This window comes from Molothrus aeneus, chromosome 1, assembly GCF_037042795.1.
Source record: "Molothrus aeneus isolate 106 chromosome 1, BPBGC_Maene_1.0, whole genome shotgun sequence".
NCBI classification, from domain to species: Eukaryota; Metazoa; Chordata; class Aves; order Passeriformes; family Icteridae; genus Molothrus; species Molothrus aeneus.
The window spans coordinates 76,145,618-76,169,727 of record NC_089646.1 but is presented as its reverse complement, the minus strand read 5'-3'; the positions used below and the strand labels follow the sequence as shown (position 1 = coordinate 76,169,727).

The 24,110-nt window shown below is 35.7% G+C and overlaps 1 protein-coding gene across 3 annotated transcripts in view; it reads right to left on the bottom strand.

Annotated features, from left to right (window-relative positions):
* Positions 1-1,744: 1,744 nt before the first annotated feature.
* The window catches only part of LOC136562576 (cadherin-12), a 527,265-nt gene continuing 504,899 nt past the window's right edge, over positions 1,745-24,110 (bottom strand). For all 3 annotated transcript variants that reach the window (XM_066559495.1, XM_066559505.1, XM_066559513.1), the window contains 5 exons: positions 18,457-18,593; positions 11,725-11,846; positions 11,092-11,209; positions 6,539-6,790; positions 1,745-3,007 (listed from right to left, as the gene is read on the bottom strand). In XM_066559495.1, coding sequence (XP_066415592.1) covers positions 2,511-3,007; positions 6,539-6,790; positions 11,092-11,209; positions 11,725-11,846; positions 18,457-18,593 — 1,126 coding nt within the window. In that variant the 3' untranslated portion in view covers positions 1,745-2,510. The remainder of the gene's footprint in view (positions 3,008-6,538; positions 6,791-11,091; positions 11,210-11,724; positions 11,847-18,456; positions 18,594-24,110) is intronic.

Sequence of the window (24,110 nt, the reverse complement as noted above, 5' to 3'; positions counted from 1 at the left end):
CAGCTACAAATATCTTAAATGTCAAAAATATACACTTGCTATTCAATTTTGGTATTGATTTAACATACAGCCACTCACTGCAACATACAGATTATGTGTAGCAGCATGTTAAAGATCATGTTTTCTGTCTACCCATTTTGGAAGTCAGGCTCACATATAGACTGTCCAGCTTAGAAACCAATGCCTACCTATTCAAGACAACTAATGTTCAGCCAGTATGAGCTACAAATACAGAGAATTTCCTCGGGAGTGAGCATGCCTCATGGTGTCAAAAAAGTCAAACACTGCCCTCATTTATGGTGATTTTACTAGTGAAAGGCATGTAAAGGACTAACACAGTTGCTAAGAGCAGGGTTTGGCTACAGGACTGCACATCTGAAAATGATCCGAGTCAGAGGTTTGTTTTAGTTGTGGCAATAGTGTAAGAAGCATTGCCATGAACATACTACATAAGGAACCTTTGCTAATTGGTTGTGACTCTTGTATGAATCAAGTCTCAGTTGTGACTGGTAGAAAATATAAATATTTCTTCTTTTACCCAGTGCTCTGTTTAGGCCCACTGTGCAGTATCAAGTTGCTTTTGATGTACTGTCAAGATGTGTGAAAATTTAAAACAATCTTCCACACGAAAATTTCTGTGCTGTCAAATGAGCTCCATCACTTCCTCTGCTTTCCTGTCCTGTGAGGAGAGAGCTTTTATTGATTTAGTCTGTCTTTAGGGAACACAGGAGACCTTTCCTGAAAACAAAAAAAACCACAACATTTCCTTGTTGCCATTTGCTGTGTCTCTTCCTCAGCATGCTGCTGGTAGAAGCTATGCCAATTGTGCTTTTGATGCAACCCTGTCCAATTTTACTGAATGATCCAAAACTCATTTATAATGCATTTCAAAGTCTTATTGAGAGATTAAGTTATATAATGTTGAAATATCTTTACATTTCCCCCAGAGAGTAAAGGGAAACTTATGCACATTAATATCAGACTTGTGAGCTAAGTATATCTGATAGTTATTAATTCTTTAGCTATACAAAAGGTAAGCTATAGACCTGAGGTGAACACAATACTTGTGGTTCAAGAGAGACTCAGGCTGACCTTGGCAGTGCCATTAATCATGAGTAGAGCTCAAACAGGTTGTATACCACTGCAGATACTTTGGAAGGAGAATAAAAAGATATATGCATTTTGGGAGCCATAAACCATTGCCTTACAAAATGCCTATGCCTTAGATCATCAGAAAAAAGTCACATAAAATAGTTTTGCAAGACATTTTCCAAGACATAATGCCTTGTGCATATCTGAACTTCTGCCATCTGCACAGCTATATTTAGGCATGCATATGTACATAAAGAGTGGACAAAAGTGCTGGTTTATATATTTATTCTGCTTCTGTTTAAATTTTGTCAAGAACAAAATTAAGAAAATGTCCAACCTCAAAAGGTTTTCTCAAGTTTCTGTGGGTGTGGCAGTGAAATATGGTGAACTGTAGCAGATCATCAATGGAAAAATAACTATATTTATAATATATATGTTTATGGTGACTACAGAGTAACAATCTAACTGCGAAAAAAAGTGGTGTGGAGTTATTTACATGTACTTCTTTAGTGATAATTATAATGGAAGAAGTGTCTTGGTACTGAAAATACAATAATAGTCTTTAAAGACCCTCTCCATTTTTACGTTCTAATAATAGTCTAATTTCAAAAGAAGAGGGAGAGACAAGGGAAATTTCCTTCACATCAAGGAATAGCTGCTTTCATCTTTTTATTATTTTGGAAAAATGTATTTGTATGAACATTTTAAATATCACCAATATATGCTAAGATCTTTTCCTTTTTAATTTGGGCTTTACATCTTCAAAGTGAGCAACAGGATTTTAAATTTAATTTTTCAGTGAAACTTTGGAAGAGGAAATATGATGTCTCGACATACTGTTTTCTTTAAAAAAAAGACAACAAACATAACCCCCAAACACAATGTACACACCCCACTCCTCCCCCACAGTTCTAGTCATTAGATACTCCAGGAAGTGATCTCCAATTTTTTTCTAAAAGAAGTCAGCATGTTGCTATTGCTTCTTGTCTTAAAGTTCATGTTTGATTTACCATTCAGTTTTGTAACACCATCACAGCAGACAGCTTACCACTTAAATGATAAAAGTTTCAATAGGCACTTTAGTGGAATTACGAAAAAGCTACCACTCTTCCACCATGATGCCAGAAAGCTACCTTCTTTCTAAGTCAAGTCAGTAAACTGCACCTTGTAGGCCTGAGCTTGTCTCACTGTAATTCCAGAGTAACAAAATAACAACAACAAAAACCTGTGTATGTTACAGGATTTATCATTCTTTCTCAAATCAAACCAAAGCTGACAGTATGATAAATGTAGTAACTTGCTGGAAACAATTGCTGTCTTTTATAATCAAAGTAATTGTGTCTTGTATAAAGCTTAGGTTTATCTTTTAAATTTGTTGTTGGTTTGCTTTTCTTTTTGTTTCACTGTTGTAGTTGTACTTAAGTGACTTTGTCAGGGTTATAACTTTCTTCTCCGAACATATCTGCCAAGATCTTAAAGCGAGGTCCCCAGTCACTCAGATAGTCATAATCCTGATCTGCCTCTGTAGTGAGTGAGTCTATAGAGCTGAGAGACTCTGCAACAGATCCGTTTCCTTCATAAGCATAGGTTGCCAAGGAGTCATAAGGGGGTGCAGATGGATCTACATCATTTTCTTGCAGCCTTTGATTAATGAAATCTCTTATGTCTGTGTTATCTTCTGCTGGTGGTCTGTGGCGCGTAAAACACAAGGTGTCTGGTTTTATGTCCCTGCGTATTTTATTATCTTCAATCACTTTGGGATTCCTCAGGGCACCTATGTCAAAAGCCTGGGTGTCCTCTTCTCCACCTCCTTCATCATCATAATGGATGACATTATCTCTGATGTCTTCTTTAGAGGTCATCAGGGTGTCTTTCTTCTTCTGCCTCCGTAGTGCTACATACAGTACTACAATAACTGTAATGAGAGACAACTGAAGTTAAGACATGCAGAGAAATAATTTGGTACTCTGACGACACATCATTATATCTTTCTTTGAAAGCCACAAGCAATCAAAGGGACTTTTGTCCTTAGAAAAGAACAGTGCTTAGCAGTGCTGCAGCCAATGAAAAATTATATGCTCTTTGACATATGAATCTAACTTTCCTAAGTGATTGCTGTACTGCTGGAGGAAGTATCAAATACTTTTCCTGCTGGCCTGCTCTGCAAACTAATAGAATTGAAAAGGACTTCAGGTTTTTAGTTCAGAGAGACATTTAAAAATATTTTTAAAAAATATTTTGCATAGAAAAATAGAGAAAGAAACCCTAAATTTACACTTGGAAGACAAGAATAAAAAACTAAACCAAAACCCCAACACAAAGAGTATTACAGAAAAAAAAATTGGAATTTTGAATAATAAATAATTTGAATAATTTCAAATTTTGAATTTTTGGAATACAGAAAAAAAAATCCTACTGTATCTTTTTAAAAAAATCCTACTGTACACTTCAGCCTCTTCAGGGATCTGCTTCAAGAAATTACTTGTTATAAGGTTCTGGAGAGAAGAGGGGTCTAGGAGAGCTGGTTGATTTTCAAGTATCATGTCCTCCAAACTCAACAGTGGTCCAACCTGAGGAGCAGGAAATCAAGAAAAGGCAGCAGGAAGCCTGCATTGATGAATAAGAAGCTCTTATCTAAACTCAGTGATAAAAAAGAGGCATCTAAGAGTTGAAAACAGTGACAGGTGAGCCAGGAGGAATATGCAGTGACAGTCTGAACACGCAGGAATGCGGTAAGGAAAGACAAACCCCACATGGTGCTGTCTCAGGAGGGACACAAAGGGCAGCAAGAAGGGCTAGTACAAGTAAGACAGAAAGAAAGGGTAGAAAGGTAAAGGTGGGCCCACTGCTGAATGGGGCAGCGGAGCTGTTGCCAAATGACATGGAAAAGGCCAACCTAGTCAGCAACTTCTTTGACTGTCTTCTTTTGTAAAGTTGTCCTTCAGTAATTCCATGTTTCTGAGACCAGAATGAAGAAAGAAGACGTAATCTTTGGTGGAAGAGGATCAGGTTAGAGAATACTTGAACAAACTGGACACACAAGAGCATGGGATATGGTGAGATACAGATATGAATGATGAGGAAGGTGGCTGCTATCATTGTGAGGCTATTTGTGATAATTTCTGAAAGGTCATGGTGACTGGGAAAGGTTTCTGAGAACTGGAGCAAGTGTCACTCCTATCTTCAAGTAGGGCAAGAAGAATGAGCTAGGGAACTAGAGCGGTCAGTCAGTCTCACCTTGATTTTTAGGAAAGTGATGGAGAAAATAATTCTGGAAACTAAGAAGGGGTGTAGGAGTAACAGGCATGTATTTATAAAGGTGAAATTGTGCTTAACTCACTTGATACCCTTCTACAATAAGTGACTGATTGATGAAGGGAGAAAAATGCAATAATTTTATCCTAACTCTAGCAAAGGTTTTGTTATTGTTATGAAAGCATAACAATCTTCTCAGAAAACCTGAGAAAGTGTGGACTATACAAGCAGATGGTGAGGTGGATTGCAAAGCCGCCAAACTGCCAGACCATAAAGGTTGTGAGAGATATTTCAAAGACCAGATCTCCATCTCTAATGGCCAATCGCTAATAAAGTACCACAGGATTTGGTACTGGGACTACTTTTGTTTAATACTTCCATAAATAGCCTGGATGGTGGGATTGAGTGCACCCTCAGCAAATTTTCAGGCAATAAAAAAGAGTGGTTGTGCCACTGTTCAAAGGGATCTCATCAGGCTAAGGGAGTGGACCAAAAGGAACTCCATGATGTTCAACGAATAGAAATTCCAAGTCGCACACACAGAGAGGAGTAATTGCCTACTGAAGATGCTGTTGGCCAACTGACCAGAAAGCAGCTTGATGTATGAGGCCTTGAGATCCTGGTGGACAACAAGCTCACCATGAGCCATCAACGTGCCCTTGTATCAAAGAAGATCAACAGCATTTGGGACTGCATTAGGAGAAACACTGCTAGCAGGCCTAGTGAGATGGTCATTGGTCTCTGCTCAGCTCTTCTTATGCACGCTTGGAGTTCTGGGCCCAGTTCTGGGCTCCTCACTGAAAGATGGACATGGACTCCCTGAAGTGAGTCCAGTGTAGGCCCACAAAGATGATTAAGGGATGGGACCATCTGCCACACTAGCAGAGGCTAAGAGAGCCAGGTCTGCTCATTTTGGAGAAGGCACAGGGGGATCTAACCAGTGAGCATAAATACCTAATGGATGGAAGTAAACAGAGCCAGGCTTTTCTGAGGGGTGTCCTGTCACAGGACAAGAGGCAATGGGCATAAAATGAAATGTAGAAAAATCCATTAAAAAGTTAGAAATAAAAGGGTTCTTTATCACCAGGATGTCAAGCAGTAGAATATGTTGCGCAGAGAAGTTGTGGTGTATCCATCCTGCTCTAACTGGAATTGTGTCAAAGGAGACAGCATTCTTCTTGCTTCAAAATACTGACATAAGTTATTTGGTTTACTTGGTTTTTGGTTCTGTTTTAAATTCTTCAGAATTAGTATATTTGTGAATTTAATTGCTATTCCATGGGAAGAGTGACCATTTGCCATTCTTGTTCTGATTTGAAATAATATTTTTTCTCAAAACATAACTTTTTGACACAGAGCAGAAATCCTGACTTTTACCCAATCTTACTCAGAAGCTATTTATGCAACCCTGAGTCTTTAGTAATTTACTTAAGTGGCACCTACATTATCCAAATGTAATGAGGTATTCACATGTTATATATTCTGTGTCAGGATCTATTTTTGGGTACACAGTAGACTATCATGGGACCTTGGAAGCCATTAGTATCAAAACAAGGCATAGGCCAACATCTGTAAGACAGTCTGATTTCTGAAGCCCACATGGTACCTGTGTAAGCTTTAAAGTTGATTTTATTTCATTAGCAGCTGCTTCAGGCTATATCCCAAGTAAGATGCACTTTGGATAGGCTGTTAATAAGACAGTACATAAATATAAGGTAGAACAAATAATAATGCCACCTTATGAAATCAATGCCTGCCTAAAATAAAAAAGCTTCCTGTGAAGCTTTAAATAGATGTGGCCAGTAACAGTCTGTTACAATTATTTTCTCCTCTTCCATTTCTTCATTCTCCTTTTGCTTAAGTGGGCATGAAGAATTAAATAAAAGCTCTTACTATGTTCTTACTGCTGTTACTGTCAGTAGGACTTGTCTACCTCAGTAATAATCTAAAAAATGAATCTTTCAATAAAGTAATTTAAAATAATTTAAAAAAATATATTATTTGGGTTCCACTGAAAACTAATGTAATAAGTGATATTGCATGGATTAGCAGATTCATGGTCATGAGCAGTGCTTTGGGATATTCTTCTAGAAATGAACTGCCACACATTTTTCATGACTTTTTTTAAAAACTAGGGGAAGCTAGTGAATAATCAGAGTAAAGCTCTTTGCAGGGTTTAATGAGAACTAACCTAGAAGTATAACAATACACAACAAGATTGCAATCAAAGCCCCTGTGCTGAGGCCAACTGGTAAGAAGATTGCTTCCACATTGCAAGACTGGATGGTGCCATCAGAATCACATCTGCAAACACGGATGGTCAAAGTGTTTGTGCTGCTCTGGATAGGGTAACTGCTGTCTTCAATTACTATTGGAAGAAAGTACAGCTCTTGCTGCCTTCTGCTGTAGCCATTTCTCCTGGTTTCAATCCCAGCTGTGTTGTCTGTAAAACAAGACAGTCATTAGCAGATTTTTATTGTGTACTTCACTCCATATTTTAGCTTGTATCACCTGCAGTAATAGGTTGGTATTTCATATTTGACACTTGGTGAATGACATATTACATAATTGCCTTGTTTTCCCATTACAGAAGGCATTGTATTCTGACTGGTACAGTTATTTTTTCAGAGCCTTAAACAATATTTCTTTTCTTGTAAACCTCTTAACAGCTGAAATTTCAAAGACAAAAATAACTAAAAAATCTCCAAACAAAACATTACAAGTGTGATTCTGAAGACTTTTCAGGTTTTTTTCACCTGATCTCCTTACATTCTAAGCCTATGGTCCAAAGGATTTTGAATGCATATGAATTTAGAATAATGTCTGCATCAAATAATTAATTTCCTTAAAAATACAAAGTAATACACATGGACAATATGCAACAATTTTAGCTTTCCTGCCCCGTTAAAAATAACGAGAGAAATTAAATGAGTACTAAAAAATTAGTAAATTAGTAGAATTTCCATCAATTAATCCACTTCTAGACTTTGTCATTTCTTCCCAGTCAGTTATTGATGCTTTTCTGAATCAAAGTAGCAAGGAATTGATGTAAAGATTAAAATAATTACATTTAAAACAAAACTAAAATTAATTTGGCAGGGAATTAATGAGATGACAGAAATAAATGAAAATAACCTGCTGCAATTACCATTTTTCCATGTCATGTATATTCTTTATTAAATATTTTACAAGATATCACATGATGGTTTTTATGCCCCAGAGGTTGGTTACAAGGTAGAAGGATTCAGGGTGCTGAATTTCACACTCAAATACTGGTATGGAGTTCTGATTAAGGACAATAAGAAGGAACCCTAAATATCCAAAATTATGTATGTTATGATTAGACATCACTGAGAAGGTGCATAGCTAAAAAAATGCTTCAGACACCTTTTCATCAAACTCAAACATGGACAGGTCAAGTTCAGTTACACTTAGTTTTGAAAAGGAAAAAATATCTCAGAATAGTTGGAATCAAACCAGCTTCCATCTTCAGCTTTTTATTTCTGTCTATGATTAATCATCTGCACTGTATAAAAAGTTTAAGAACTAATTTGAAGACATTCAGTTTAATCTTTTTTCTATTATTTTTTCCATATTTCTATTATTAGAATTATTTATATTTTTTTTCCTCTAATTGAAACATTGAAGATCACTTTAATAGCTTACAATACAAATAAATGACTTTCCATCCTCCTTTGAGAAGAAGAAATCATATAAATCTCTTAACTCCTTGGTTTTGAACACTTTTTGTTGCTCTCTTTTGACCCCTTTCAATTTTTCAAAGTTCTTTTGAAAATATGTACAGAGGTAGGTGTTTGAACTCTACACAGAAGAGTCTAGAGAAGCTGAGATAGCTTCTGGTTCTTCAATCTGTTGGCAATAAATTAATTTATAGGCTATGTGTGAGAAAAGGAAATTCTGTCTCTTACATGAGCAATGGAGTGTACTCCACATGGAAGCTGCCCTCCAGAGAGCAGAGTGAGGCCAGCAAAGCAGGAAGAGGGAGATCTGTGCTCCCTTTGGAAGAACTCCAGCTCTGGCAGGGCATCACTTCTATTAACACTGTGGATTGATCTCAGTACTGCTGAAAGGCAACCTTGAGCTTCTGTCTCACTCCAGAACTCATTAAGTTATATTCTGAAGTTTGGGGCCTGGCTTCTCTTGGGTGCAGCACAAGAATACCTGCTGAAGTTACATCTGCTGAAGTATCAGACTACCCATGATTTTCAGTTGTATAGAATAGCATGGGATTAAGGCTTCTTGATATATTTAAAATTTTTAAATGCCACCTTTACTTGAAAAATCATTAATTGTACTACAGAGAACAGCACTGTGTCCTCAAAAAATAGAAAAAAAATTGCTTTCACGAAGTACCTGCTTCTTACAAACATAATTGCTAACCTAAAAGAAAAATGGTACTTGCTTTTAAAAGGTTTCTCCAATGAAAATAATGTTGTGTTACTACACCTCTAAACTGTGCACAGAACAGAACTTCCTCCACTTTTTTTAGTAAGCAAAAGGCAGATGATATTGTAAGAGAGGATTTTTGTTTGGACATATTTTCTCCTAATATCTTTGCAAATCATCAAAAATGAAAAAAGGTTTTATGGGGGGTTTTTTGTTCCTTACATTGTAACAAATTGCATACTTCTTTTTTATCTTTTTTTTTGTTTCTAAATGTTAGGAAATACTTTCAAAATTTTATGTCTTGGTGGTTTCCACTTTTTATCAGAATGTTGCACTTGTTTTTATACAGTAATGAAGCTTCATTAACAGACTACTGAGATCCAAAGTCATCTCAGTGTCAACATTACTGGTTAAAAAAGGGAAATTTAATTATCTAATAATATTTGAACAATTTCCTCACCAAACTCGCATGCTAATCACAGTTTACAAAAGCTGTAATTACTGTATAGACTTACTAAGTTTAAAAATTTTTTTGATTAATTGAATCTGCTAAAATTACCTAAGAAGACTTCTTTTTAAAGCAGAACTTTGTAATTATTATTAAAAAAAAGCAAAAAATAAACCAACTTTGGTGAAGTTAAAGAAATTAAAGATTTAATGATTTAAAGAAATCTTAAAAAAAATATTAAAGGTATTTAGAAATACATAGTATTGATGTTCTAAGACTATATAATCATGAAGATTCTACCCATAGGGGCCTTAAAATATGTTCCAGAGCAAAGTAATGCCTTAATCTTCCAAGAACAGAATTAAGGGAACCTGGATCTGTTGTAAAGTTATCCTTCATATTCATTGAGCTCTCTGTCTCAAGAGAATTGTTTGAATGCCATTTGATAAAATGTGTTAGATCTACATAGTTTTGGTTTTATAAGATACTATTATTCATGTCTACAATATTATGAATGGTTTCACTATATTCTCTATTTACGAATCCTTAAGTGAAGTTCTTGGCTCATCAGTTCAATCTTTTTAACAATCTATGACACACAAAGATAAAAGCCACTATTTAGTTTCAGAATAAACCATTTTCATTGTATCAGCCTCACAGGAGAGTTATACATAAAGAGAAAAGAAGCACAGTTTGTTTTTTCAAATTTATTTCTCCCTGGCCTTTCTTCAGGATTAATAGTGGTTGTTGGCTTTAGTTTTCTATTATGTTGTTGGCTTTAGTTTTCTATTACGTAACAATGTCAATAGTGCATGGCTTCAAAAGTTATGCCGGCCATATACATAATTTAAATTCATTTTTTTTAAAGGCTATAAAAAGGCTTTTGCAATTTTATTTCAATTGGTGTATTAATTTCTAGCACTTTTAAGGGCTTCGGTCACAAGAAAACCCAAGAAAGGGCTTAATTCACGAGAAAGGAACCTTTACCTCACAAATGATGTAAACTCAAATTTAAATTGAAAACAGCAATGAAAAAATTAAGAATTATAGACTTTTTTACATAGTGATACTTATAACCCGCACAGTCGATGTTTTTGAACTTTGTTGGATGGCTTTAGATGTTCTTTCTTTGAAGTGTAATTTAAATTTAAAGATCATCTAATAGCTCAAATACTTTTTTTTCTCTTATTTGACTAAAGTAGCTAGTGATGAAAATTTACTACAGTTTTGGTTTAGCTGTGTCTGTTCACAAGACTACATCCTTGAAGATGCTTACAGTAGAAAAAAATAAATCAATTTTTTTGTCTTGGTTTTTTTCTTTGCCATCTAACAAAAGAGTTCAAGTTACAAAGGAGAAAAAAGTATATTCAGTTATGACAAAAATTGGAAGAAAAATCAGGGATGCCAGTTGTATAAATTTCCAAGTTATTAAGGGTGTTGTACTTCAGCAGCTCTGTCGATATTTAGAACTCACTCTTCTGCAGGACTACGTATCCTCAAGAAAGCACAATATCTGGGTACTTTGAAAATGGTTAGCAAAGTTGTATTTAAACAAGACAGCAATAGTGCCTTGTTTAAAGGTATACCTGCATTGGCATATGGATTCTTCCTGAGATACTGAATGATAAAAAGGAAGAAAATAAAACAGGTAGCAGTGTTTTTGAAGGCCTGTAGGGAAATCTCAGCCTTTGGTGTTCTGACAATTCCTGCCCCTAAAAATAAGAAAAGGTGCAAGACCTGAATTTATATTAATATAAGTCCCAGAGAGTTTAGCAATTAGAAATGTCAAAGAAAAATATTAGGTTTGCACACACAACTGTAATTGAAGTAAACATATTTGTCATTGTAACTATGCTGCTCTGAAAGAGAGTTATGGGTAACCAACTTACTTCTGTAGTCATGGACTGTGAAGTTTGGTTTGTTGGAAGCCTCAGATGACAGTTTGAAGGAAAACCTTTGCCCAGCTGGTGACAAATCTTTATCTGCTGCAGTGATGGTCTGTATCACCTGAAACCAGATTAATTCTGAATCAGTTCACTCTTCCAAAAGAAGCAGTTTTGTAGAAGTGCAAAGTGAACATCAAACAAAACCATTGAAAGTGAGATCTTGCCGGGTTACTGTCATTCCTTCAAAACACTGCACAGTGGAGGTAAGAAGTCTCAATTCTATAATCACCAGAGAACTCAAAAGGTCTTGCTTTGATAAAAATCAGAAAGATTTACTGTATATTCACGGTATTTAAAATTTATTTTTTATATTAAAATGCTAGTGATGGCTTTTGGTTGAATGGTATTAAATGCACAATAAAGGGTGGCTCAGGCCCATATAATTGGAGAAATTTAAAAAAAAAATAGACTGCAAATTGACCATAAAAGTCAACAAACAGAATTCCAATATGTATTTCCAACACAGACATCTTGTTTGTAGAAGAATTGATGTAATTTTTAAACCCAGAAATTTCTACTGCTATAAATAATAAGGAAAGAAAAATCAAAAGAGCAAACATAACAAATTTGAAATACCTGTCCTGGCTTGGCATTTTCACATACAGATGTCTCATATGGAACTGAAATTTCAGGAGGAAACTCGTTGACATCCAAAACATTTATTATAACATTGACTTTGCTGGTTAATAGTGGGTTACCTATAAATAATTTTAGAAGAAACACATTACATTTGTTGACATCACCAGTCTCATAAACTGTCAAACTTGTGATCTCAGTACTGTGGCTCCCAAAAACCCTTGACTTCCATTTATTTTTTATTTGAACTAAGAAGAAAATGGAAACAAACTTCTTATCATTTTTTACCAGACTTTGATCCATTAGTCTTCACGGGTTTAGGAATCAATCAGGGGAATTATGTTTATCAAAGCATAAATGGAAAAGAAGTGAAGTTGCACCTGTTATTAAAGATGCAAACTTTTTTCAGATCACTTTTCATTAAGCCAGTGGAAAACACTTCCAATGATTAAAACTGAATTCTGTTTTCCACAACTAAATGCAGAAAATCAATATTTATTGCCTAGCCATTGTTTAAATCTTCAAGATATTAAGGAGGCAAGTAGAGCATACTGATTTAGAAGACAGAGAAAGAGAGAAAGATATGGAAAAACAAAATCTTGCTGCCAGCCAGACAGAGTCAGTGTTAAATTTAGCAATGGAACACTCACAGCTAGCATTCAAATATTTGGCCATGTCATGAAAGGTATTTCTTTAGCTGCAAAAGTGTTTGCAGGCAGCAAATACTTTTGTGCAAAAGAAATGTTAAACAACAGTATACACCATGTTTCTTTCCACTGTCCTTCCTCTATAGATAGTCTTCATCAGTCACTAGATGCATTTTATAAACAAGTTTACTTGCAAGTGCAATGTCTGAAAAAACAGAGACCCCAGTACAATAAAGCAGATAATGTTCTCTTTTACTTCATGCTGAGACCTCCTGCAAAATAGAAAATATGTGAACAATAGTATAGCTGGTGAGTCAAAAGTATAATTATTTTATCCTTTTTCACTTAAGATGTGTGGCAGAAACAGTTAACTACAGAAAAAATCTATAGTATAAATCAGGGTGTTGTAGGAATGACAACGTGACATCATGTTTTAGTACAAGAGGAGCTGTCTTGAATCTTCAGGAAAAAATCATAGAATCATAGAATGGCTTGGGTGGGAAGGAACTTTAAAGATATCTAGTTCCAAGCCCCCTGCCACATGCAGAGACACCTTCCACTAGACCAGATTGCTCAAAGTCCCTTCCAACTTGGTCTTGAACATTTCCAGGGATGGGGCACCCACAACTCCTCTGGGCAACCTGTACCAGAGGCTCAGCACCCTCACTGTAACAAGTTTCTGTCTTGTATCCAATCCAAAGCTACTCTCTTTCAGTTTGAAGCCATTCCCCTGTCCTGTCATTACATGCTGCTGTCAAAACTTCTTGTAGGCTCCCTTCAGGTACTGGAAGGCCACAATTAGGTCATTCCAGAGTGTCCTCTTCTCCAGGCTGTAAAAGCTCAGTTGTCTCAGTCTGTCTTCATAGAAGACATGCTCCAACCCTCTGATCATCTTCATGGCCCTCAATGGACCTTTCAAATTATTTGCATTGGGCACTTGATTTGCAGCTTGTATAATCCTTGGCATTTCTTTTTTTTTATCACTAACATAGCAAAGGGCAAAATCTCTTCACGTTGTCACTGTAAAACATTTGCATATTTTCTTCCTTATTCTTAGGAGCTACTAAATGCAGTAGTAGTTTCCGGAGACCTCTGTCAAAACCAAAGGTATTCCCCAATTATTTCCTAGTTACACAGGACTAGCTGAAGATGAACTTTGTTTTACCTATTTACAAGTAGTAGATAAACTGGCCAAGCTATAAACACATCTGGGAACCTAGAAGACAACAAAAATGCACTACCCAGATCACACATTTTTAGTCCCTGCCTACTAATTTAATAGAGAAATATTTAATATTTAATATAGAAATATATATAATGACATCTCTTTGAATTATCATTTATTTTCAATTCAGCATTATCCCTACTTGCAGAATGTCTCTGTGGAGGAGGGCATTGTGCAGTACAATCAAAGGGACAGTTTGGTCTAGCAACTAGGAATTGGGCACTCATTCTTTAGGTGCTGGAAGAGCTGGAAGAAATCTAGATCACTTGTTCACAGTTGAATTGGTTCCTTTGTATAATAGGAAATTAAAAAAAAAAAATTAAGAAGTTATTTTATTCAGTAGAGGGCAAGACCTCTATAGAGAGATCAGAAAATCCCTGAACAGGTCAAATTCATACAGCTACTGGGAGAAACAATCTGACCTGAAACTTCCCTCCTAGCAGTGCTCACTGAAAAGGACACAGCAATTCACATGGTGTAACTCAGGTTTTGCTTTAGATGTTTTTGTGTGTCTGTGTGCATTTTAAGGTACAATACTGAGGAACAGGGGTTCAGGACATATTCTTCAAACAGATTAGAGATTAATGCATTGCCACTAAAATACAGGCGTAGATGTCCATTTCCTTTTAGAAATATGTTCACAGTGCCTTTCCAATAAATCTTTTGAATGTATTTAAAATTTATCCGTCATGTACATGAAAATATCAGATGATTTTGATAATTTCTGTTAGATATGTCAGTTTCTTCAGGAAGTTTTTTATGTCATATTTTTGTAAAGTAGCTAGTATAAATTACTTTTTTCTGCTTTTTGCAACCATTTAGGAAATATGTGACCTATATTTTTAAAATTAACAAAAGGATTTGACATTTTTTCCCCCCTCAAAATCAAAACAGGATAACATGCTCTGGAAGTATATGTGAATATGAGTACACTTTTTTACATTTATTTCTCACTGATGGTATCTGATTTATTCTCTGGGGTTCTTTGAAAGATATATTAGAGGCCAAAATCTTCTATTCGTAAGTATTTCAGCAAACTAGAATTTTACCTTGCACAAATGGTCTGGAAAAGACAGATATGAGAGTAAACAGAATTACTAGAGCCTAAGATGAATTTATTTCAGGTTTTCATTCTGTTTATATGATTTTCTCTCTGGTTTGCACAGACATCACTTTAACTACTTGTATATATAAATGAAGACTGTGAGAAGATTGTGTACAGCTTTGAATTCATATGAAATACCAAAGATCTGTAATACTTGATGTGAGCAAGCATGAAGGATTGCATTTAAAATACTACTTTGCAGACTTGACCTCCATTTTCTCTGGTTTTTGATTGATGTTTCACTCAAATTCAAGTCTTCATGAACCCTGTGAACACAATTGTGACGTCCATACTGGTATCAGTGAGTGAGTCACTAAAAACATCTGCTTATGCCTTTTAAACCCAGATTACACAGATGAGAAGACAAACTGGTAAATCATGAACCTAGAAATTAAAAAACTGATTTCATGTTTCAATTCTGCCTGTAAGATATAGGAAAATTATTTAGCTTCATTAATTTCTTTTATCAACTTAATTAGTTGACTTCATTTTCCCTTTTTTTTTCTGTCTGTACAACAGTGACCATCCTGCTTCCTTTTTTTGCTTGATTACCATCATTTGTCAGCATCTTAATGGTTCAAAGCCATTACAGCAGTAGAAAACATGTAACATTCTTTGAATAATGAACTTGTGAAAATCCAAGGTATCTGAGAAAATAGATACTGACTATTGAGGAGAACTGCTGATTCCTTAATCCCAGTTATGGTACGCAGTAGAAGATCAATTCCATCTTGTGATTTAAGGTGAGGTTTCTTTTAACATTCTAAAAATTTGGACCTAGACATAACTGAGTTAGGAAGATGGTTTGGACAGGAAGGATTATTACTTCATTTTTACCCTTAAATTATGCCTTGAGGAAAGGAAAGCAGAAGTAAGTTCTTATGCATTTTATTTATGTCCTCTTTTATAAAATGGAAAAAACCCACTTCCATACTAGGTAATTAGGCAGCATATGGAGGAATTTTGACCACTGGACTGTTTTTTTTCTTTATGCCACTATGCTCTTGTAGCAGTTCTTGGTACAGTTTTGGCCCGTGGCAACCAGTGGTCTTGTGGACAATTCACATGCATGTGCTGGGAATTAGTAAGGGCAGGGACTACTCTTAAAGTATCAATTTACATGTGGGGACTCTGGAAGGTAAGAAGGCATAGAAATGAGCTAAATGAGCTGCTTCATGCCAGCTGGCCTTTGTGATTGAAATGAATGACAGCCACGTTTAATTTATTAGTTTGGATAAGTTCTGTGGCATCAAAAAATGTTCAGAAACAGCAACCATGCAGACTACTAGGGTATTGATTTATTTGAATTATTAAGAAACAAAACAACAAGCTAAAATGAAATATAGTCATGTAATAAAAAAAAGTACAGAGGAATTGGGAAGTGAAATGGGGAAAAAAATGTGAGTCTGAAACATCCTCCACCTCTTCAAGCACTTTGTCCTATACAAAACCCAAACTTTATATCTCTGAATGGGTTAGGGATGTTCTGCATTCAGCTGCCTTCTCAGTATGTCTGCAGAACAGTCATCCATCTCCTGCCTAAAAATATCTCCATTCAAGGACAATTCAAGAAAAGTTAGTTTACAGAATGACCATTAGGATGTGCCTAAAAAGTGTGGGAGGTGTTGTTGCTATTCTCTCACAATGACAAAACAAAATTTTAGCAATGACATTTTTAAATAACATAATATCTTACTAGTTATAAGTCTACTTATTTATTCTTATTTTATAAAGACATATATATATATATGTCCTTATAGACAGATAAAGTCACCAGGAAAATACTTCAATAACAATACTGTCCGTTCTTTTCTGAAGAAAGTTTATGCAGCTAATTTCAATACTGGGCCACATTTTTAAATAGTCATGTATATGTGAAGGCACTTCTCAGTGTGTTTTCCCTGTGATAAGGGATGACAGTTTCAGTTTCTATGTCAGCACTGGACAACAATCTTCTATATCAATATCTCTTCAAATATAGCAATTTTCCCTCAATCTTTTTCATTTTTTTTCTCTCTAACCCTTATATTTTGCTTTTGTGCAGTGTGTCATCCCTCAATCCTCCACCCTTATTTCTATGCTCTTAGTAAAACAATTACACATACTGTTTTGACAGTTACTATAGCCCAAATCCTCCCAAATTTTGCCAGTTACTGGTATAGTAGAGATCCGGCAATTGTTACCATTATAGATAATGGTCAATAGATAAATATTTTGGGATATGCTGCAATAAAGCACAGATATGTTTTAGCTGCAGATTCTTAGTATAGCAGTTGATAAAATTTGGGATATCAAAATACATAGTATTTGCCACAGCTCTGCTTAAATATCATACTATTATATATATGTGTCCATGGACAAATAAATTTCAGGGTTTTAGACATCTTTAATTGCTATTGGGAGTAATAAACAGATTTAAATCAAGTTTACTAAAACTGTTTCGCTTGCTGCAGGAAAAAAAATTTACAAATCTCAAATGTCCTTTGCCCACTACTAAGCCTAAATAGTTAAGCTTTACTGAAACATAGACCATGATGAGACCGTGTTTCTGCATCTGCCTGCCTTTCAGTTTCTCTGGAAACAAATTACAGTTCTGCTGGTTTTTCTGTGAGTGTACACCTGCACAGATATCTCCACGGACTCAACCACTTCTGACAGCTTAGGCTTCTCTGTTTGTGTATGTCTTTTCCAATCTAGGGATCAAATTCAATCATTAATTTGACTGGTGTTCTCTTTATATTTTCAGGTTCCCAGGAGTGAGCCCGTCATTCTTTTTGAGATAACTACAACTGAGAATCCGGGGGGGCGGGGGGGTTTATCTGAAATAATATATACCATCTCTGCTTCCCAAATCTCCCTGTTAGTAGAATGTATTAACTTTTGAAGACTCAGCCAAACAATACATTGAGGAAAACATGCTATTTGCTACAGAAACTTGCCTTTTCTGACACATAAACAACATAGAATGAATAAGAAATACAGCATGACTCTCTTCTACAGCATATTGATGTCAACAGAAAGAATTCTGTGGCCTTTGCTAAGTGACCAAAAGATTTATATTCAAAGCATGAGATATACCCATGAGAATTACAGTTTGACAAGAAAATGAATGAGAAATGCTACACATATGGATGGCAATGAAGAAAGTTGCAGGTACATAATATAGTGGAAGAAAGGACTTATAAAAAATAAGGCTATGCAGAAGACACAAAGATAAGAAATGAAATTATCCCACCACAAATCACATAGGAAAAGAAAAGAAGGGTTTAGGCATAAAATTTTGGTCAGAGAGAAGAGATAAGAGCAGAGATGCAGCACACAGATTGTTTTAGGGCATTAAATCTTGACTTAATTTTAGTGTACTTTTTATCTGAGTATAAAATGACTCTTTAAATTTTTCTGCCTTCAAAAAACACATCAATACACCTGTTTTTTGACTAACCTAATTTCATATGAAGTGACTTAGAAAATCAAAAATCATAACTGGAAGGCACCCATACAGCTCCATGATGACAAAGCATTTTTCAGCTTCTAAGGGAACTGTGGTTACATGAGATCTACTAGCAAAACCTTACTAAACAGGGCTGATTGAACTTCACAATTATCCTCATGAGTCTGGGAAAATGATATTCATTGAACCTTCTTAAATAAACACTTGGCAATTCAAGTAGTCTTCACAATATATTTATACCTGAGCATTATATTCTGAGAAAAATACCATATTAGCATATTAATTCAGTTTGTGTCATACTTACTGACTTTACTTGCAATTATAGAGAAATTGTATTGTGCTGTGCTTTCTCTGTCCAGTAATTCATTAGTAGCAATGGTTCCTTCAGTGGCATCTATTGTAAAGTAGCTGTCCACATCATTCTTCCAATCCATGAAGTATCTGTAAGTGAAAAATATTAAAGAAACTAAATGCAAATGTGCAAAAATTACTCATTTATCATAGCAGCAGTGCACCTGCCTCAAGTTTTGTTATTTTTCTCTTCGCAGCTATTATCATCCTTGCAGGAAGAAGACAATAAAGAATGATTTGTTTATTTCTTTTTTTGCCGAGTTGGAATGCTCAAGGGGAAATGGGATATAATAAAAGGCTTAGTACTCCTGGTGTTCAGATTATTTGAAAACCTTGGAGTCCCAAGAAGTTGATGCACATCTTCTGTGGCCCTGATTATTTATATCAGCCACTTTGGAAGTACTATACAGGCTTATAGGGAAAAAGAAAACAATATGTGAAATAGGGCTTGAGGTGATGAATGGTGATGGAGAGTGTGCCAGATCTGGTCTCTTTACATCCATTTGTGGCTGCAGTGGGCTGGACATAGCCCTACAAAGAGGTGTCCCAAAGGATTTTGGCAGAGTAACAACAAGGGAGATGGAGAAGAGTATGCTTATTCTCATGCATATATAGGATCAATAAATAGCACTTTGTGAAGAATAGGCACCTTTCACTGGACCTGTGTGGAACAGGGAAATACCATTGTTTTGCATTGTTTTGCTTTATTTTTTTTTGTTTTCCTGAGCCCTTATTTGTCAAGAAGTAGGAACATAGAACAGACTTAAAACTAGAAATGTTTACTTATTTCTTATTTTCTTTTTTTCTTTTTTTCTTTTTTCTTATTTCTTATTTTCTCTAGCAAGGAATAGAAAGCAGAGATGCACCTGGTAACACAGCTGCTTAAAAGCAATGTGATAACTATCCCAAACACATTTCCCTTAAATGCTAATTAATTTGAAAGTCTATTTTCACATTTGATGCTACTGTTTGTAGTCATAACAGAATAATATTTTTTTCTGATGCAATTGCCTCCAGCTACTAATTTCCTTTTCATTGTTAGTCTCTTCATACCTTTATAGTGTTTCTCAAAAACTAGGCAGGATTAAATTGAGAAAGCCATTTGTGAGCAGTAGGCAATAAGAACAAAATGGCACTCAACAAGTACATTCAGAAGATTATAAAGCCTAGAGAACCCCTCCTATGGCACCTAATTTCATGTAAACCAGTGAGAATAGGAATAAATCTGCTTTTTTCATCTCTAATTAGAGTTATTTATGTATTTAATATAGAGGGAATGGATTAAGCACTATGTTTACTTCTGTAGAAGGAAGTAATGGTAGAAAGGCATATATGTCATATTCACCAATGAGATATTTCTACTTGGTACTAAGAATGCCAATAGCTCTGGAAGACTTGAAGAGTAAAAAAGCCACAAAGAAGGTGATATGCTCGTTTGGAGACATTTTGTTCAAAATCACAAAAAGATTCCTCTCTGTAGATGAAATAGGTTATTTCACCAATTGACAGGCATCATTACCAGTTTACAGCTTTAATTAAAAAGTCTCAGAAATGGTTTGCTAAAGGCAGCATGTATCCTTTTACATAGTTGAGCAGTCACGTTTTCTTGAATATGGTATTATTATCTACACATATTGGTAATTTCAATCTCTTTGTTCAAAATTTGCTTGACATTAAAATTATGAAAAATATATAAACCATTTATTAGAAATATCATTACCCTAAGATACTCTCTCAGAAACAGCAAAATTACTCTGTCAGGCTTTGAATGTTTAATAAACTATAATTTCTTCAAAAATTAAATACACAGCAACACACAAATAAATGAGTTCAAAGCATGAGAAAGTAACTTGGCTTTTATTTCCCCTTAGGAAGATTAACTTTTTCTGAGTACCCTGCACATTGCAGTATGAGCCAGGGAAAAAATACAGGCCTTACTTCAAAGCACCATGTGGGGGATGGCCTCCTTCACTGGGGGCTTTGAGAGTACAGAAAACATATTAAGTATGAACATTGTTGTTTTTGAAGGGAAGTTCAGGCATGAATATTTGCAGTATCAGAATCTGATAGTCTGTCTGGAAGCATTCACACAGGTGATAACTTCATGCACAGGCCCAGTATGTCTATTCCTAAATGTAAGCATCAACAGGATCAAAGTCCACAGTAAGCACTGCAGGACTAGCATTACTCCTGCTGGTACTTCCTGCAGAATTCTTCATGGCTTCCATGGAAATGGGAATTGAATTAAATCAGGCTGTTTTTTCAGCTCCTCTCATTTTAATAATCTACGTATCCAATTATATTACCAAAGGGAGAGGTATAGGCAGAATTATTGGAGATATATTGTCTAAAAAAGATAAATTTAGAAGGAAAACCTGCAAACAAGCATCCATTCTTCCTCCTTTCATTGATTCTCCATGTATAGTACCAAGAAACCAAAGAAACCATACCTAGCAGAAAATCCTCTCACAGGCAGAGCTTCTGGACATAGGTACGTCAGTAAGTCTACAAAGCTTAAGAAAAGAGGGAATGGGACCCCACCTATCTGGTCTGAAATGGAAATTTTTTGGGACACCCCAAAGGGGGGGGTCTCTTTTGGCAAAGACCCTAAGAAAATGTAGTTTCCTTTTATAGGCAGAAATTGCTCTTTCACACACTGATGCTCAGTGGGTGATTTTTTGCAAATAGGACAGCAACAGCTAATCTCTTTCTAAGGCCAACTGCATAGCCTGAGCTCTGTCCTTAGCATGGAAGAGATGCTTTGAAGAAGAGAAGAAATGGGAAAAATGCCTCCAACCAGAAAAGCCAGTAACTTTCCAGAGATGAACCCAGATATCTAGGACATAAAGCCTGACATTTCTTGTGAGACTGGGATATGCAGAGGAACACTGTTGAAATACTGGTATTAGGACAGCTGTCTAGATCTTCCAGTCATGGTCTAGCAGTTTGAAGCAACTGAGGTTGGTTCATTTGACTAGTCAGAGTGCCTGGAAGACAGACCATGGATAAATGCACTAATCCTAAGAGGCATTTCCTTCCTTGAAAAGTTAGGGAGAACTTGTTGATATAGGACAAAGCAGAATTATTTTTCAGAAGTCCCTGTACAGGCCTGCCTGGCAGCTCTCAGTACCAGACATTGATATCATTCGTATTCACTGTCACTGAAGAAATTTTGACATATATGTCTTCCTGAATACTCTTTCCAGCAGAGAAGTATATTCCAGATTATATTGTGGAAGGCAGTGAGTGTGTGGATGGATATATCTTTGCTAACGCTGCCTGAGTTTTCTCAAGAATAGCTGCATTTGGATATCATGTAGGATAGAAGAGATAGAATGGAAATATTCAGTTTATAAACTTATAAGATTCAAGCCTGTAAGACTCACCCAGAGTCCACAATGACTTCTTAGGAGCTCCAAGAACTATAGACACCCTGGCTAGGCAGTGAGGCTGCATGTCCCTCAGAAGTTCCCACAGAACACTCCCAAAGAAGAGGGCTCACCTCCATTCAAAGAGAGAAGGATAACAAGGAAGGCTGAGTTGATTCTTGCTGCAGCACAGAAGGTGATAGATCTTGGTGGAGTGTTATTGAATACATGAGTGACAGCAGGTCATCCTTGTGAGGATAACAGTGACTCTGAGCCATCGAGTAGACAACTGAAGTGCCTTCAGACTGCTAAGCCATGAATAAAAGAACTGGACAGCTGTCCTGTGCTGCTGGAGAAACCCATGTGACAACTTGCTCTGAAGGGATGGGAGGTGGCAGGATGCTAAGGAGGCTGTGAAGCATGGGACTCGGGATGTATTTTTTGGTCTTAAAAGCGTGGAGGGGAAGATTTCTCCTGCCTATCATGGAAAATGTTCGTGATATTATGGTCATGTAATTTAAGCCAGGAAATGAGCAAGGTAAGACATCTAAAAGTGTGTGTGTTTTAGAGGAAGAGAAAACTGCTTTAAAGATACGCTGAGAGGATTAAAGCCAAATGCCAGAGTTAAAACTCAAGGATTGACCTTAAAGAGTGCTTGAAGCACAGACAATAGATAAAGTGAAAGATAAAAATATAAGATCAGCACAACCAAAATTAGGCATTTGAGGGTTAATGGCTTCTGATCATTGTGCCTTTGTGCTCAATAAACATTTCCTTAAAAATGCCTATTGATTTGTTTTTAGTTTGAGAGAAAGAAATAACCAGGTGATAGAGGAGCTTTACAAAAATAACTTTAATTTGTATCAACTCACGCTTTGCTGATGTAGAGCACATTGCTTACTCTAGTACCTAGTGACTTAGAACACAGGCTATTTTTAAGAAAAATATTGCAAAGAAAGGTAACGGGTGAAATAAAAATTTTCTGTAATGTGATAGATTACTATTTGTGTATATGACCTTAAATTGTTTAAACTGCATTCACTTTAAGTTTTATTTAAATATTAAACTGCAACTAAAAGAAAATCAGGTCTATGACAACTTGATATATATAAATACCACCCATCGTATCAGAAATAATAAGCAGTCGCCTAAAAACATTAGGAACATAAATGAAAGCTAAGAGAATTCAGTTGGGTATTGTGATTAATTAAGATTTTTTTATATTTCCAATGCATATATAATTAAATAGATGAAAGAAGCAAGAAAGCAGGAATGGCAAAAGGGATGAGGGACTGGAAGAATATAAATGAGATTCTAGGTGTGATGAGACTACCTGAAAGCCCAAAGGAATTTTCATTAGTAGAATGATCATGTGCTGTGGCTTGAAATTATTAGATCTCTGCATATAACTGGATGTTGAGAATATGACACTTCCACAGTACAATTTTGTCCTGGTCGTTAAGTCAATAGATAAATATAAAAAAAAATAGAGAAAGCTTACAGAAAAGCAAGAAAAACTGTCTTGGGTCTAGGAATTTCCAAGTTATAAGGAAAGATTAAAAGAAGTAACATATGCTTAGCGTGGATAAGAGATGAAAAAGGGAGACAGAATAACAGCCTAAAGATAACTAAAGATCTTCAATAGCAAAAAAGAAAGGGTAGGATTTCTTTCAACACGGAGAAGTGAAGGGCCAAAACTCAGAGGGGAAAAATTATGTGTTGTAGCAAAATCTTTCTGTCAGTGATGTACATTATGCTGCACACGAGAGAAATGACAGAAATGCTGTCACTTGGTATTAAAAAGGCAAGCTGGGCAATATAATAGAGACTTTGGAGTAAAAGGAATTTCTAGAAAGGTGGAATGATACTCCTTATAGTCTCTGTAATTGTAAGCTCTGCTAAATAGGAAACAGTATCATCACACCAATCGTACTCATCATAAGGTGCAGTGACAAATATTTTAGAGTATAACAATGGTTTTCAGGTCTTTTTAAGATTGTTTCTAATAAAATGCAGGAAAACAGGTAAATCAACAATGAGAAACAAGAAATTTAGACTTCATGTCAAGCCTGAAAGAATTAAAAAAGCTAGAGAATGAAATGTGTTGAAGGATACAAGCTACCTCCAAAATCCCATCTTGCACTAAAATTTCCTTCCTGCAACTCTAAATCCATTCACTGAGTTATCATAGTGTAAAACTCAAACCGATCTTATTACCATATTTACATGCATAAATATG